General features: G+C 35.6%; 1 protein-coding gene and 1 long non-coding RNA gene across 6 annotated transcripts in view; one reads left to right on the top strand and one right to left on the bottom strand.

Annotated features, from left to right (window-relative positions):
- Window positions 1-15323, top strand: part of LOC134759507 (uncharacterized) — a 134275-nt gene that overhangs the window by 80093 nt on the left and 38859 nt on the right. The gene's annotated exons all lie outside the window — the stretch shown is intronic.
- The window catches only part of MYSM1 (Myb like, SWIRM and MPN domains 1), a 44737-nt gene that overhangs the window by 5956 nt on the left and 23458 nt on the right, over window positions 1-15323 (bottom strand). For 3 of the 5 annotated variants that reach the window (XM_009249710.3, XM_054533977.1, XM_063712172.1), the window contains 10 exons: window positions 14740-14843; window positions 12840-12917; window positions 11140-11228; window positions 8273-8327; window positions 7919-7969; window positions 7134-7208; window positions 6326-6514; window positions 4792-4924; window positions 662-767; window positions 426-483 (listed from right to left, as the gene is read on the bottom strand). In XM_009249710.3, the coding sequence (XP_009247985.2) occupies window positions 426-483; window positions 662-767; window positions 4792-4924; window positions 6326-6514; window positions 7134-7208; window positions 7919-7969; window positions 8273-8327; window positions 11140-11228; window positions 12840-12917; window positions 14740-14843 (938 nt within the window). Of the gene's footprint in view, window positions 1-419; window positions 484-661; window positions 768-2746; window positions 2820-4791; window positions 4925-6325; window positions 6515-7133; window positions 7209-7918; window positions 7970-8272; window positions 8328-11139; window positions 11229-12839; window positions 12918-14739; window positions 14844-15323 lie in introns of those variants that run through there. The other 2 variants (XR_008514631.1, XM_024256018.2) reach the window with 2 other exon arrangements.

The raw sequence follows: 15323 nt of genomic DNA, 5'->3' as shown, positions 1-15323 counted from the left end.
AACTGACAGAATTCAAAACTCTTATTTTCTACTAGAAAGTTAAATAAAATGACTATTTAAATTTAATCGTTAGATTTATACCATCGTTCTTAAAAATGACCAATTGTTAAGGCTAAAATGGAAACATGGCACTTTCAAATTTAATAAAATGAGAAAAATATTCTCCATTGTGTATAATAATAATCTGCTAAAATCAGCCGATACTGACAAATTTATTCTAAAATAGAATTTTTTCTATGTGCAAGCTTGGGCAACAAAACACGTTACTAATTATCTCCTAGAAATTAATTTTCCAAAGGAAAAAGTAATAAAAGAAATATACAGAAAATTATCCACAAAGTATTAGGCATCATGGGAAAACACATTGAGATGAATAGCTTCAGAATCTATGAACAATGGAACCAATTAAAATGAAGACAGCTTACTTTCTGCAAACAAGTCAGGTCAGAATCCCGGCGAAAGATTTTATCCATGGGGACGCTGCTGTAGGAAGAAATATGAAAACAAACTGGTGAAACGAATACTATAAACTAATCGGTTTCATAATAAACTATCACGGATGTCATACAACACAATTTTATATTTAAGTTGGGTTTTCTCTGAAACATAATTTAATGAGCAACACTGCAGATGTGCAACCATCTCAAACCATAATACATACCTATGGGAGAGCCTGTATTTTTCTATTAACCATCTTGTCTTTTCAAATACTAATCCCCACTGAGGTTCTTCTAACATCTGCTGTACTTCAAATTTGTAAGGTAAGCCTAGAAAAGCATAAAGAAGCACATTTTCATCAACTATTTCTTAACTCTCCAATCTCCTTTTAATTATACTTAAAATTCCCTTCAGTGTTTTTACAACCATAGCTTTGCAGATCAGCTGAACAGCACTTTAAACATAGTGGGCATTCATTAAATATTTATGGCCTGATTGTACTTGGTCCACTAAGCATATTAATGCCAAGCTATTAATAATAATAGTAAAAGTGCCATTTACATGACAATTCTACGCATGGCACTATGATAGGATGATCACGTAATTTATCACCTAAACCAAGAGACTTTTTGAATGAAAGAAGGTACTATTAATAATTATGCCTGAACCACAGGTTTAAAGTGGGATTATCCTAGACAAACTAAGACATATTGCCATCCTAGTGATAATTAAAAATCTATATATATACAGGTTATTAAGTTTACAACAATGCCATAAGGTTTTTTTTGTTTTGTTTTTTTTTGTTTTTTTTTTACAGCTGAGAAAACTGAAGCTGAGATACATTAAAAAACATATTTAGGCTAGCAAAGTGGAAGGACATAGATGTTAAAACCCAGCAGGTTTGCCTGACTTCTGAGCCCAAACTCATTCTACCTCCCTAGAAGAGCTAATCTAAGACTAAACAAGAGGATAGGATGAACTCTGGGGAGGCAGCAACTGCTTTGAGTCAAAGTTGTTATACTAAACTCTGGAGGAAAGAAAGAAGCCCAAGGGGTGAACATCATATATTCAGCTAGAAAGGAAAAAATACCAAATGATGAGCTATCTTAGCAATTTTTCACATATCCTTCAAGACCCCCATGCAAACGCATCTATAGCATTCTTTTAAAAGCTCAGCTGATTCACTAGCAAAGGCTGATACCATCATAGTAACACTTATAATGCATACTACGTGCCACCTAAAACTTAACGTGAAATCACTTAAATGAAGTAGCTGCCATTATTCACCCCCCACCTTTTTTTTTTTTTTTTTTTTTTGATGAGGACACTACGTCATAGAAAGGTTAACCTGCTCATGATCAGATATAAAAGGCATAGGCAGGATTTGAACCCAGGCAGTCAGGCTCGAGAGTTCTGCTGTTAACTTTTACATAATACTGCCTCTCAATTGGGTTTCTACCATGGTAAGGCTTTTCAAATAAATAAAATGTCAGCAAATCAGAAGGCATGTAAAAAAAAAAAAGGGAAAAATACAATTATTTCCTCACAATGAAATAAAGCATAGCTTAACTGTCAATATGCTCTAAAAAGGCATTTTTTCAGGTGTTTGGAAGAAGGAAAGGGGACAGCAGGCCTGATGATGATGACTGATCTTTTTTATTTAATTGCTCAATTTTCCTCTTCTCCAAAAACTTAAGAAGAGTGACACATTATGTAGTACATGGGGTATTAAGCAAACTCCTTTTGGTGATAACAATCATTTACTTGACATGCTTTGATTACTCACTAAACATGGACACCATCTATATAATCATAACCACCCATTGAAAACCTATTATTTGCTAAACACTTTACCTATATTACTGACACACCTTACAACCATATACCTACTGTAAGCAAGGTAGTAATTTTTTCTCATTTTACAGATGTGGCAAAGGAGAATGAGAGAGTAGACTGCCCAAGGTAAAATAAGCAATAAATGTCAGAGCTGGGATCTGAATCCAGTAGAGTGACTCCTACTCTCAATGAAAGTTGAAGATGAAAATAAAGAGAGGTAAATAATGCATTTTCAATCTACGCTGATGCAAAAACATAAAAACATACACACAAATTATATACAGGTCTATTTGGTATTTTTAAGAATAATTTTTAAGTTAAAAAGGTACTTTTAAAGTCAATAAAAGTTTCCTTTTATAGAGAATATTTTTATCCACTAAAATATCAGAAGAAAACTGATCACTAAATATATTTCCTGCCTGTCACAAGTAAAGAAAACATTAAACCATTAGAGATATTGTAAAGATATGACCTGAGTTAAAAGTACTGTAGCACAAGGTATCCCATGGCTTCTAGAAAACCTTAATTCTTGCACCAGAGGATTTCTAAGGGCAAAGCAAAAGACCTAGGATTAAGATCCAATACGTGGTGTTAAGCACGGACAAGTCATTTACAACAGCTCTGTCCAATGGTAGCTCATGGGAGCATCATGGATAGTTCCCTCTAATGCTTTCAAGTGGTTCCTTCCCATCTGGGCTAGTTTATTCACATGCATGTGCTGATCTGTACTTTGCTAAATATTCCGGGGATACTCTTCTACAAATCTCCAGAGTTCACTCTCCATTCTGCTTTCTGTTCTCTTGGGGCTCTGTCTCACAAACTCAGCTGTCTTGGTCTCCTTATCTCCATCACCTTAATTGAGTCTGCCTGGCTCTGGGTGGGTTTCTCCTTCTTATGCCATATCTGAAAACCCTCTTAAGCAGTAAGCTAGGGTAATGTGGGGCTCTTTTGTTTCCCATCTCTTAGCAATCATAATCCTTTCTGCTCAATGTTGTGTTTAAATACCATTATTTTATATATTTTGTCCAGTTTTTTGGTAGTTTCAGACAAGTTCTTGTTACTTCATTTTGGCCAGAGTAGCATTCCATGAACTAAATTTTAAATTTCACGTAATTCTAATCAACTTACATTTAAAGTCACATGTACTGCTATTGTACTGGATAGCACCAGAATTGAGGTTCATTACCAAAACCTAGCAGTCTGTGAGATTATAAAATCAAGTCAGATGACGATTTAAAGATGGTTTAAAAATGATTTAAAGAGAGAACAAGTTAATTGCGATTCTTTTTATAAAACTGTACTGAGCTAAAGAATAATGTGTATTATGTGCTATGCTCAAAATGGACATTCCAGACTAAAAGCTAATACCAATATTATTAATTCAATAAAAACCCATAGCGTTGACCACCTCCTAGATGCAAAGCAATTTATTAGCTGCTACTTGAGAAAAAAGACAAATAAGACACAGTCCCTGCTCTTTGGGCATACAATTTATTAGGACTTGCTAAATAGATAAATTGCATTAAAAGACAAAGTGACCATGAAGGCAGGAATGAAGTGTTGCAGATACACAAAGTATAAAGCAACTAATAGTAAATAACATGGGGGCAGTGCTGGTAAATCTATATCAAATATAGGGCATCCAAGTGAGATCATTAAGAATGAAGAGAAATTAATTATTAAACAAATATTCATTTAGTATCTACTTTATGCCAGGCCTCATGCTAGAAACAGGATAGAAAAATGGGTACAATACAGTATTTATTCTCAAAGAGCTCATAATCTAATGCGGAAGAGTACAATATGGGGTAACTGTAGAGGCGGTGTCCAGGGGACCTGACCTACAGCAGTGGTAGTAATGACAGAATAAATATCCTAGAGTTATTTAGCCTATTGTTTCCTTTGATTATTTGCTTTCTAGCCACACTCCCTTCCTTTTCCTAGTCTGCTATACTAATTCCTATCCACCCAGAAATGTTTGGATTACAGGTGGACATAAACCTCGGAGGCATCAAGTCAGATGATGGTCTATGCCAACCAAATTCTTTCCTGAGACAGAATGGGAACAAAGAGAGATACAAATTGAGTTAGTCATTGTTAACCCTAAACTGGGAGGTGACAGAGAGCTGGTGGTCATTTTTTTTTTTTTCATTTGCATGCCATCACAGAGAAAGCCAGTCTGCATTTATAAAAAAAATTTTCATGAGAACAGAGACTGTTTTGTTTACTGCAACATCTCCAGTGCCTAGCATACACACTGCCTGGCCATAACTTTTCTCCATATTTCAATCCTTTTGCCCAGTGGCCATGGTAACAAAAGTGGGGACTTGAATATAGCAGGAGATTAAGAAAGGGAAGAGGGTGGCTGCACTAGGGTGGCACCCAAATAATGATTCCCTAGTTGAGAGCACAAACTCTTGCATTAAATGATTTTGCACAGTTGCAAATCTTTTGATTTGTATGAGTCAAAGAAATAAGAGTAGAAATAGGATAAAGTTATTTTTATTGAAAACTTACGATAAGAGCCATCTGGGCTAATTTCCTCACTTATAACCAGGCAGGTAATCTGAGAATATGGTAAGGGATTATTTCGATTATAGGGACTAACAATCATTCCAATGAACTTTGCACCTCCTCTGGAGAAGTAACTCTACAATTACAAGAAAAATATAATTAGTTTCAACTATATAAATTCAAAAGCCAATATTTATCCATACTAACATTTTAAACATCTAATGGGGAAAAGCAGGAACAAAAAGGTGCATTAAAAAGTTCACATCTGGCCCGGCACAGTGGCCCACGCCTGTTAATCCCAGCACTTTGGGAGATTGAGGCAGGCGGATTGCTTGAGGTCAGGTCAGCCTGGTCAGGCTTGAGACCAGCCTGGCCAACATGGTGAAACCCCGTCTCTACCAAAAATACAAAAATTAGCCGGGTGTGGTGGCATGTGCCTGTAACCCCAGCAACTCAGGAGGCTGAGGCAGCAGAATCCCTTAAACCTGGGAGGCAGAGGTTGCAGTGAGTCGAGATCCCACCACTGCACTCTAGCCTGGGTCAGAGAGTGAGACTGTCTCTAAAAAAAAAAAAAAAAAGTTCACATCCAAACTGCAACTAAATCAAATGCCTTAGATATTCATCTCACACTGTACGTTTTTCAGGCAAAAATGTGTTCACCAAATTCGAAATGACCCTTAAAAATAAAAAATGGCCCACACAATCTGTATTTGCCATGAATATATTTACTAATTATATTCACCACCCTACATCTGTAATTCTTATCAATACAGTAATAATTTACAAATACCCTACAGCAAACCCAGTCACATATTAGTGTAAAATCCCAGAATAAAATAAAACTTTTTCTTCGGCTATAAAAAATACATTGTTTCTTATTATTTCAGTTGTATCTAGTCCCTGTCCTAGTTGTTCCCATCAATTTTTAAAGGCTCTGGGAGTATTTATCAGAGATACATTCATGGCTTGTCTGTACTTAATAAAATAACTGACTTTCTAAATGTTTACATAAACAATTATCAATCTCGCAATCAGAAAAAAAAAATGCATGTTCTTTTAAAACCCCCAGTATATGTATTTTTTTTCTTTTTTTTTTTTTTGGCTGGGTGTGGTGGCTCACACCTATAATCCCAGCACTTTTGGAGGCCGAGGCGGGCCAATCACCTGAGGTCAGGAGTTTGAGACCAGCCTGGCTAACATGGTGAAACCCTGTTTCTACTAAAACTACAAAAAATTAGCTAGGCGTGGTGGTGCACGCCTGTAATCCCAGCTACTTGGGAGGCTGAGGCAGGAGAATCACTTGAACCTAAGAGGCAGAGGTTGCAGTGAGCCAAGATCGTGCCGTTGCACTCCAGCTTGGGCAACAAGAGCGAAACTGTCTCAAAAAAAAAAACAAAAAATAAAAATAAATAAACAAAACCCCCAGTATAAAGAATATTAGAAATGTAACACGAAAAATGTTTAAAGTTTATCTATTTAAAAGGGAGCATTGAGGGGGTATGCAACCATTTACAGAATATAAATATACATGTAATACCTGGTATTTAGCTTGTGTGTCAATATCTCGTAAGGAAGGATTAGGATCAAAAGCAGGATGAGAATGATACCATCCAATAACACTGAAGCCTCTAACAGCCAAGGTTTCTGAGGCCTGTGTTTGTGATACAGGATCCATCTCACACTGTAGTCCTGTACTCAGACTGTTACATGGTTCTGCTGCACAGACCTATAAACGATTGATCCTCAAATGATTATACTAAAATCCTGTTAATTCTATTACTCTAATGTTATAATTCTTTCAGAGATACGGAAACTTTTCAAGGCCAAGACTTTTATTTGACAATACCACAGGTGTCTTTAACTTGCAAATGACTATACTCCAAAAGTTTGATTATATGCTAGGAACTTAGCATGCATTTTTCTACTCAAACAAGGTCATAATAATGGTTAGTTTTCCAGGTCAGCCCACATAATACCTGTACAAAGGTATTCTTTCAATGACTCCTGTTACTTATAACAATAATTTCAATAGAATGATGCATACAAACTTTCAACTAAAGTGTTAGTACCTATTTCTGGCCTCTTAGAAGTTGTAGCTTTTTACTAATAAAGGTAATGAGGACCCAAGTCCTGGCAATGTTCTCTCGGTGGTAAAAAGAAACAGGTGCTAGGCATATGGAATGTTAAGTCACTTCTGGGAATATATAACTTGCTACATTTGCATATTCTCATATATATCATAGGTAAAGTCTGTATTTTAATTATATTCACTGAATTCTATAAAAATATTTGGTATGGTAGTAGGACTAAATAACTAAAACATTTTTTTAAAAGAGAGAACTTACTTCAACTACTTTATCAACTTCTGAGTATCTTCCTCCTAACAGACCAATCACTTCTGCCATAGAAACATGAGCATGCTAAAAGAAATACAAGACAGACTTAGCCCAAATGCACAAACCCACCTGACAAAGTAACAAAACTCACTTATCATAAGAAAGTCATTTGTAAGTATAGTCACCATGCTTTTATAAAATAAAGTAGCATAGGAGAGGAACTAGATGCTAGGATCAGTGCACAGAAACTAAGATTTCAGGTCTATCTTCACTGCTGGCTGAGCAGCTTTCAATCAAACACTTAAAAATTCTCAGACTCTACTTTTGCAATTACAAAATGAAGACACCATTTACTCTCCCTACTCAAGGGAGATGTTATGTAAGGATACAAAGTAAAAATCACTCTAAATCCTTCTACACAAAGACATCACAAACACAAAAACTGTTGGAGGTATTGGTAGTTTAGTAAAAACAAAAAAACCCTCCAAATTACAGGAGTTGTGCTTTGTTTCAGTGATCTAAAAGGTGGCAGACACATATATTAGAAAATTAAAATAGGGTTAATGATGGTAAACAGTCTGCAAAAACTCACATTAATTTATTTTCTCTAAAATATGGAAACATGCAATTGTTTGGCTTTTCTCCAAAACAAAAGACTTATTTTTAGATTCCTTGTAAAAGAGGATAGTTAAGATCCAAAATACACGTCTTCCATACTCTGTCTTACGCCTGCAATAAAAATACACAAGAGTAGAAATCAGAATAACTAAGTAAACACAATAGATTATCCTTACCAAATCCATTATTAAAAGTGCTTCTGAAGCCACTTTCACCTGAAATGGCTCCTGAAATATAAAAAACAAAACAAAACGGGGGAGCATAAAAATAGAGATTTTTGTTCTCCCCACCTGGAATGCCCACCCTGTTCTCCTTTATCCACCCCACCAAGTTCTCAGCACTAACCAAAGCTCAACACAAACTAGACTTTTAAAACATTATGATTTAAAATTCCAGCAGGAAGAAATTCTCTCTCATTTTCAGTCTTTTCATACATATGCCTTGCACATATGGAAAAAGGGTAAGCATTTCCTGTTTGACAGAGGGAAGCAGGGATTGTCTATTGTCATTCATTAATGCATAAACAGTACCTGCTTTTCTTCACTAAAAAAATTACAGGGTATCAGTTGGAAGGGATCAAACGAGCTGAAAAAGAAAAAAATATTTTCAATACAATCTCAACAAGATTAGGAAAATAACATTTATTTGCAAATCTGAAAGTGTATATCAATAATCTAAACCCAAATTCTGTCTAAATGAGAGAGTTTTGTAGGAGATTCCATAAACCCTTTCGAAAGAAGCACTGCTCTTTTAGCTTTAACAAGAACAAAAAAAACCCAGGAACTTTGAGATAAAGTTACTCTGTTGTCTTAATTTCTTTAACACTCAAAGAGCACACTATAAACTATCAGACATATGTCCCACACTAAAAGCAGATTTCAAAAAGTTCAATGAAAATATAATTAACTATCTGTCATGAGACCCAAAACAAGGTTCAAGAAAGATGGAAGTTTATCAAAAACACTTGTCAGTTCAATAATGTGCCCACTATAGAACAGGAACTTAAAACATTTTTTGAACGAATGAATAACAAACAGTTCTGGTAAAGATATTAATGTACTACTCTTATCATAAACTCTTAAAGTGAAAAAGTGGCCAGGTGCAGTGGCTCACATCTGTAATTCTAACACTTCAGGAGGCCGAGGTGGGCAGACCCCTTGAGCCTAGGAATTTGAGACCAGCCTGGATAACATGGTGAAACCCTACCTCTACAAAAAAATTTAAAAATTAGCTGAGCGTGGTGGCGTGTGCCTGTAGTCTCAGCCACTCGGGAGGCTGAGGTGGGAGGATCACTTAAGCCCAGGAGGTGGAGCTGCAGTGAGCCATGATTTCGCCACTCTACTACTCCACTCCAGCCTGGGTGGCAGGGTGAGACCCTGTCTCCAAAAAAAACAAAAAAGTGAAGAAGTAAAAAGAGGTGAAAAGGGAGAACCTAAGCAAGGTCAAAAGCACACATAAATCTAAGAAATGTCAGTAAAGAATTGAGGCTTGAGAACTACATTAAGAACAATAAAAAGGTTTTTTAGGCTATCTTCAGGGAAAGAAAAACACACAGGAATACATTCGCATTAACACAACTGGAAGAGAGCAGGGCAATTCCATTCCCATTCAACCACAGATGGTTAGCTTCAAGAGAACATTTTGTTTTGCTTAATAATGTATCCCAAGTGATCAGAACCGTCCCTGACATATACAGTAGACATTCAAAGATACTTGTTGAATAAAGAAAGACCTTTAAATTAGAAAGTGTTTAATCAACACAAAAAGAAACTGAAGGCCAAGATAGATGAGAAAATAGCACAGAAAGAACATCCTGGAGTACTTAAGAACCACGGATATGGAACCACTGTCAGTGTTTGTTGAGGAACTGCAGAGAATGGGAAAGTTACTGAAGGATTAGAAATAGACAATTATTGAGCTTGTTTCACAATACAAAAAAGCAGACTGCAGAAAAGGAGGAATTAGATGTTGAATAGTAGTAAAATTCTAGAAAAAATTATGAAACAGCTGATTTGTGATCCTTAACCAAGTGAAGAGGTGACTAAGTAAAATAATGAGTTCATGAAAAGTCACGATAAGTAGACCTTATTGTAGACACTATTGATAGGAATGATCTGTTAGAAACTAAACACTTAAATATATTTTATCTGAAATTAAACAAGACATCTGATATGATTATCCTTCTGTATAAGATGAAGATATATGGGTTAATTGTGGTAATCTATATAGCTGATTGAAGAATGAATGTCTTCGTTGTTTAAATATACACAATGAGGTTTACATTTCTCCACTTAAAACATTTCAATCAGTGAGTAATGGCAGGAAAGGCAAGCTTATTGAAATGTTAATGATACAGTGCTACAAAAGCTAAAATGAGAAAAGTGGATCTGGATTCAAAAAGATCCTGAAGACCTTGAACAATGACTTGAAAATCACAATAAATATAAGTCTCACATATACAGTCAGAAAATCAATTATCTGGATACTTGATGAGGAGTCCTAGCTTATGGAGGAGTATTTTTTACATAGTTCATCTAATTTAGTCTCATGACAACTGTGTAAGTTTTATTTTTACTTTAGGGAGGTAATATATAATGTAATGATTAGGGGTATCAATTCTTAAGCTTAACACTTGGGTTTAAAATCAACAGCTCCGCTACTTAAAAGCTTGAGCAAGTTATTAAACCTCTCTATGCCTCTCAGTTTCCTCATCTATAAAATGGGAGTGAGAATATTAACTAATGCACAGGGTTGTCATGAAGACTATATGAGCTAATAAATATAAAGTGCTTAAAATACAGCTAACAATGTTATTTAAATTATTGTTTTATAAATGAGAACCTAAGGTTTACCCAAGGACATTTATCAGGCAAAAATATGATCTCGTGGCATTCCTGGATATCTTCTTTTAAAAGGTACACTGACAAAACTACAGTCTATTCAATGGCACATCTGCAGGAAGAGGGAATAGAAAATCGGAACATTTAACTTATTTGGTGACCCTTAATTTTAAAAGGCTCAAATTTTAGATTACACATGCATTAGAAAACAACAACAAACCATGCAACAACTTGCTAACAATTAGTACCACCCAAAGAAAACCCAGTCATTTCATGAAGGTTCCTGTCCATAGTGTCTAGAGTTGAATGACCAACCTGTCCTAAACAGGGCCCCCTTACAACATATGTTGGATCATATGTTCAATAAATCTGAACAAATTTAAAACGTTTGTTCAAGGTCTTCCAAATTCATAATCAGTGAAACAAATCTAAAAAATTGTAGCAGTATTATTTTAAACTTAATGTGAACAATATAATGCAGCTATTGAATATTTTTTCATACATTATCTAGCCATTTGTGATGAATGTTTAAAAACCACATTTATATAACACTACACCTTTTTGTTGGTCTTGGCACTTTTAAAGATTTAACAGGTCTGCCTTTTTCCTCTTCTCTTCTTTTTGCCAACTCCTCAGCAGAGAGATGCTAAAACAAAATGCCAATTGATTAAGGAGTCCATCATCTACTAAGAGGCAGAATAAAAACAGTCCTTTAAAATCAAATTGAAAGGCACGTGAAGACGAGAGACTAAATTGATATAGATGGGCTTCCTTTTTGCTACCAACATGTAGAAAGGCTGGACAGTATTTTTTAAAAATTGTTTCAAAAGATACGGCCATCCCAAACTGAAAATTTACTCCTTCTCTGGATTTGCCCATTTCAATCAATGGTACCAGTCACCCAGGTTCAAAAACCTCAGAATCACCTGAGTCTTTTATTTCCCATTTCTACTTACCATATTCTACTGCGTTGAGTTTTCTTTCACAACTGAGAGACAGTGCAGAGTAATGATTAAGAACAGATTCAGGATCTAGAATGTCTGGCCCAGTTATTTACTAGCTTGGTGACCGTAGGCAAATTCTAAAGCTTTCAATGCTTCAGTTACCTCATCTTTAAAAATGGGAACAATAAAAGTAATAATAAAAAGTAAACAATAATACCACTGTCATGGTATTATTGTGAAGACTGGGTTAATGTTTATAAAATACTGACATTGTCGGACACACAGTAAGCCCTTTATAAGTGTTTATAAAATAAAGTAAATCTCTATTCCATTTCTACGACCAACTTACACCCTAGTCCAAATGAACTATGCACCTTTTCCAGAATATATCTAGTATTTTCTTATGTCTCCAGCTTTGTTCCCTCAGCCTAAAGTGTATTCATCTCCATTTTGAGATTCTTCTGCAGATCCTTCAGATCAGATTATACCCCACATACTCTATGAAACCTGCCCTGATCACATCCTTTGGGAGAAACTTACAATTCTTGGGACCAACCTTATTGAACTTACCATAGGCTTTGTCTTTCCTATTAGAAATACAAGCCCCTTATGGGAAGGATGAATTACTAATTACTGTGCCTAGAATAGTACTCAGGTGAGAAGTTGAGGGCAGGGAATGCAGAGGAGGAAAGACAACTCAAGTTTGAGTACTTTGTGCACACAAGGCTTAATGAATACCTAGTACTAGCATTTTTATATAGTCTATCTCATTTCTTTCTTACAGCAATACTTTGAAGGAGGTATTATTATTATTCACAATTCGTAAGTTAAAAAAGCATGAGATTCTGTGAGATTAAGTAGTTGCTTAAAGTAACAAAGCCAGTACGTACACATTCACACATTCTGTCCATTCTACTGCACTAGCTGTTACAGAAAATATATATATTTAGAACACGTGTGTCTAATGTCTAATGCTTAGAACAATATTTTAATTGGTATATCAGAACCTCTTCCAATAAATGTTTAATGAAACGAATTAGGCATACCAACTTTTTGACACCCTTATCTTGAGTTAGAGACAAGAATACAGAGACAGAGAACCCAAGTTCTGAAATGAGTTAAACTCCTAGTTAACTGCACCACCAATGCCTTCTACTTTGGTGTTTACTGGTGACTTCCAGACAAATTAACATGGGAATGAACACATACATGTTAATGTATGGAACAAGTACAATACATATGACATTAAGATGTACAAATATATATTTAAAAACCAGTTTTCATGGATGAGCCATTTGAAAGGTCAAAGTTACCTCAAACGTTTGTCCTTCTAAGTCCTTTGCATCACACCAGTTTCCCCATGGGTCTCGGACCCTACGTCTCCTTGTACGCTGCAATGAGATTAAAGAAAAGCAAAAGGCAGCAAGATTAATATGGAGAAATCATAGCACATTAATACACAAAATGAAAACAATAATTATCTAAAAGTCAATTAATCTATCAATTTAAATAGTATAATCTCTGGCAATGACTGACTAAATTTTATTAATTTATGTTCAATAGTTAGCACTCTAGTTACAAATATAATAAATCAGTAATGGCGAGGTAAGAGCAAGAGCACCAGTAGCAGGTGGGCAGGGTGTGGGCTGGGTGTTGGCACCAGAGGGCTGTTTAAAAAATAAGATCAGTAATGATTTTCTGTATTTTGCTAGCATTTCTTCTTAGCTTTTATATTTCCTTTCATCATGTAGGAGCTAAAACACTGACAAAATTTTGGGTTTTTTTTGAGACGGAGTCTCACCGTGTCGCCCAGGCTGGAGTGCAGTGGCGCGATCTTGGCTTACTGCAACCTCCACCTCCTGGTTCGAGTGATTCTCCTGCCTCAGACTCCTGAGTAGGAACAAAAATATTTTTAAGATCAAAAAGAACCACCAAGAAAATGGCTTCCTTTTCAACCACTTGTGGTAGAAAATCTGCAAGAACACACAGCAAGAGGTGTAATATTGAAAACTAGAAGCAAAATAATTATTATCTCCAGCTTTAGAAAGGAGGTAGCCTAGTTGATCAGATAATGAAAAATTACAAAGTTGGTTGACTACATTATTAAAATCCAGTTTTGTAAACCTCAATAGTGAGGCCTTTAAAATGGACCAGTTGCCAAAGGATAGTGTATGACTAGCACCATATCCAGGAACTCTAATTGATAACATCTTTTAAGATAGTAAATCTAGATAGAAATGGTTTATAGCCTAAATACTCTGAGAAAAACAGCTATTTTAGCACCTATACTTTCTTTTTCATATCTTATTTATTACTAATTTAATCCATTAGTAAAACTAACAGGATCATATTATGACTCTGCCTTATAAAGAGTGTTGGATCGGCTGCACACGGTGGCTCACGCCTGTAATCCCAGCACTTCGGGAGGCTGAGGCGGGCGGATCATGAGGTCAGGAGATCGAGACCATCCTGGCTAACACGGTGAAACCCTGTCTCTACTAAAAATACAAAAAAAATTAGCTTGGTGTGATGGCGGGCGCCTGTAGTCCCAGCTACTCGGGAGGCTGAGGCATGAGAATGGTGTGAACCCGGGAGACGGAGGTTGCAGTGAGCTGAGATGGCGCCACTACACTCTAGCCTGGGCAACACAGTGAGACTCCATCTCAGAAAAAAAAGAAAAAAAAAAGAGTGTTGGATCACATTTTTATTTGTTTTTTCTCCCCCCAAGATGTTTCTTTTTCTCCTAGTAAGTCACTTTATTTTTAAAGTATGATTTACAAATTTTAAAATATTATAAAACTGACTCCAAGAATTAAAAAAAAAAAAAGTCTAGTTATTCCAAAAAGGTGATTCTTAAGGTTAAGAATTTTAAAAGAAAAATAAATGAGAGAAAAAAACCTGAACTATATACTTTTAAAAGACATATTAGATTTATAAATTAAAACGAAGCATCCCAAGACCACTTTAGGAAAACATTATGCTTCTGCATCAAGTTTGCTAGTACATTTTAAGGGTTTTTAGGTTTGTTTTTGCCTTAGAAAGCAACGTGAAATTGAATGAAACCCAGACAAGCGAACTGCTAAGGTGAAATACAAGAGGAAACATGTTTTCCTACTAAATGGTCATTTATTAAACAGCTCAAGAGAAGTAGGTAAACCGCACTAAACAGAGTAAGCAGCAATGTGGAGAGATCACTGAGAGATGACTGCTTACCATAGACTGCAGACGCTGGGCAAGTTGGTATGCTTCTACTGCATCTTTTCTGTCTCTGATTCGTACTTTGTCAACTGTTTGTGGCCTATTATACACAGCCTGTTCTATTGGAATTCAGGAAAGATAAAACCATCTATTATTTTGTGAAACTCATTTGTTAAACAGCAAGACACATGTACACTGACTATAGTGGAACTTCTATGACTCTTATTTCACGATCATACATTTGATGTGCTACTGAGCACTCCTCATATTAAAAGTAATGCTGTTATTATAAGAAAATCTTAATAAATGGAATATTTAGAAAATGGGTAGTTTGCTAACTTTGGCACTCTAATACAGAAAACATGATTTAATTTTTCTTTTGGTGGCTGAGGAAGCAAAAATCCTTTAGTTTTCCTGAGAAGACAGTCTCAATACTCAAGGCTTTGGGAAAACAAAGACACTGAAATGAAGGACAGATTCCCGGGCAAACTAAACTCAATCTAGCTCAATATAAAAGAAAATCATATCTGACAGAAAATCTTCTTGTTAGTTGTCTCCCTTTCATAGACAAACACAGAATATACTCTTCTTAAACCATG

This window comes from Pongo abelii, chromosome 1 (genome assembly GCF_028885655.2).
Source record: "Pongo abelii isolate AG06213 chromosome 1, NHGRI_mPonAbe1-v2.0_pri, whole genome shotgun sequence".
Taxonomy (NCBI): Eukaryota; Metazoa; Chordata; class Mammalia; order Primates; family Hominidae; genus Pongo; species Pongo abelii.
The sequence above is the reverse complement of the archived record's forward strand: the minus strand, read 5'-3'. Positions and strand labels throughout refer to the sequence as shown.